Source organism: Propithecus coquereli, unplaced genomic scaffold, assembly GCF_000956105.1.
Source record: "Propithecus coquereli isolate 6110/MARCELLA unplaced genomic scaffold, Pcoq_1.0 Scaffold129, whole genome shotgun sequence".
Lineage (NCBI taxonomy): Eukaryota > Metazoa > Chordata > Mammalia > Primates > Indriidae > Propithecus > Propithecus coquereli.
The window spans coordinates 166,646-169,171 of NW_012137080.1; the positions used below are offsets into that span (position 1 = coordinate 166,646).

At 35.0% G+C, this 2,526-nt stretch overlaps 1 protein-coding gene across 1 annotated transcript in view; it reads left to right on the forward strand.

Annotated features, from left to right (window-relative positions):
* USH2A (Usher syndrome 2A (autosomal recessive, mild)) overlaps positions 1-2,526 on the forward strand; it is a 301,921-nt gene that overhangs the window by 156,264 nt on the left and 143,131 nt on the right. The window contains exon 18 of the mRNA XM_012638316.1: positions 2,265-2,448. Within this exon, the coding sequence (XP_012493770.1) occupies positions 2,265-2,448 (184 nt within the window). The remainder of the gene's footprint in view (positions 1-2,264; positions 2,449-2,526) is intronic.

A 2,526-nucleotide genomic window follows, 5' to 3' on the forward strand; every position in this document is an offset into this window, starting at 1 on the left:
TAATATATAAAATCGGCAAAGTATTAAACTTTAAAATTTATCAAATTATCTTCAAAATCATGCATTTCTAAACTAGCAATTAAAGAGATTTAAAGACATCAACAAAACTATTGTACGAACAGCAAAACTATGTCTTTTCGTACAATGTTTTCTCTACTTGCTACAGTGCTTGTAGAGATGAGCAGTTTTAGGTGGAAAAATTCCACATATTTGCAATTCATTCCCATTCATTTCTCAGCAGAGACAAAATATATCTTACATCAACAGATGTTTTATTGTAGAGAGTAGAGATCAATTTAGTTTTATTGTAGAGAACAGCAGATCAATTTAAAAACATCTTCCTCTAAACATATTTCCTTGAACTCCAACCCATTTAAAAGTGGGGAAGATTAATTTAAATCCTCCACAGTCCACCAGCACACTCCAAGACTTTCCTGAAATCTTCAAGAAAAGCTATGAATTACTAGTGGGTTAAAAATAAGGTTGGGAGTGGCTGAAATAGTGATAGTCTGGAGAGAATGTTGCCTGTGTAAGAAAAACTACCAAGTTAAGTTTGTGGACAGGAAGCAAATAATTTGCAATTTGTGACAAATTTAGGACTAAGTAATGGATACAAAAAGCAACAATCATTGTTCAAGCTTCATGTGTACTGCCTTATCACATTTTTTTCTTTATAAATACAGATACATTTACAAGTTAGAAGCCAAAACTGGAGGTGGCAGCAGTATTAGTGATGATTACATTGTTCAAACACCTGTATGGACACCAGAAGAAATCCATCCTCCACATAATATCACAGTAACTGGCCCTTATTCCATATTTGTCGCTTGGACACCACCAGGTAAAAAAATAAAACCTGTGTGTGTGTGTGTGTGTGTGTGTGTGTGTGTCTGTGTGTGTCTGTGTGTATAAAATATTTTAAAGGAAATTAATTGTAAATAGGTATGGAACTGTGAATTTAGTAAATCAGAAGGGCACGGTCTCTTTGATAATATGAACAGAATAATGTGAACCACACTCCTGAGTGTATAAATGCATGAGTATATACACACACATAGATAGATATAGATATATAGATGTAGATATATAGATACCTTTCTATGACAGCAATACTTTTTTTGTTGAATTGGAATTATATTGTATGAATAAATTCAAAAGGATTATATATTTCTTTGGATTATATGGTTTTACATATACACATTTGTAAAGATTTCAATGGAACAGGGAAGGCCAAGATTTAAAACATGGAGACCAGCTTGGAGGCCATGGCAGGACTCCATGAGAGAGAAAAATGTGGTTCGGATCAGGAGAGACAGCAGTAAAAATACAGAGAGCTATCTAGAATCTGCAGGGTTTGATGATAGCTTACATTTGGGGGTAAGAAAAAAGGAAAATTCTTTTTGTGTGTTTTGCCCAAGAAAATGGATAGATGGACAAGATTAGGAGATACGTACAGTGTTGAGAGGAAATCGAAGAGTTCTATTTCGGATGTTTTAAGGTTTTGATATATAATTAGTCATACAAATGGAGGGGTCAAATAAATAGTTGGATTCTTAAGTCTGAAGTCCAGGAGAGAATTTTAATCTAGAGATGTGCATTTGGAAATCTTCAGCATATAGATGATATTTAGAACTGAGACTGAATGAAGGTAACCTAGGAAAGTCAGTGCTGGAAGAGAAGAAGAGGAACAGAAAGAAGAGGGAAGATGAGGAGAGGAAAGCGGAGGGGTGAGAGCCTAGGTCTCTGAGTACTACATCATTATGAGGTTCAGGAGGGAAAGAGAGCCACTAAATGAGGGCAGAGGAGTAGACAGAGAGGAAAGTAAGCACAGCACTGGCGTGAGAGGGAAAGGGAAAGGATGTTTATTTGTTGAATTGTATAATTCAGGTAAATACTTCCACATATTCCAGGTAAATAGTATCTAAGTTTAAACTTCCTGGACATTCTCCCAGGCCTTGATTTAAATTACAGTCAGGGCCACAGCCAAAATGGAGAAATTTTCCAGTAGTTTTCTGGCATTCACTTTCTAAAGGCAATTCAAAAGTAAAATAATCAAAATGATAATAAAAAAATGTTTACAGCCAATTACGTATTTCATCTCCAAAGTAAATAAAACATATTTTTGTTCCTCACAGTGAGATTTTTTTTATCTGTTGTCTTTATCAACAGATAAAAATATCATAGTTCATGAGGTGATGGTGTGACTTTTGATAAGGTGTTTATTTTATCCTAACAATAAAACCTCATTGCGTTATTTTTGTCAGGAGTTTGGATGACACCTCGACACATTATCATCAATTCTACAACAGTGGAGTTATATTGGAGTCTGCCAGAAAAGCCCAACGGCCTCATTTCTCAATATCAATTGAGTCGTAATGGAACCTTGCTTTTCCTGGGTGGAAGTGAGGAGCAGAATTTCACTGATAAAAACCTGGAGCCCAACAGCAGGTAAACTAAAAGAAAACTTTACCAATCATACAGTAAGATTTGTATATTTTTCAGGGTTGAAAAAGTATACATGTTCCA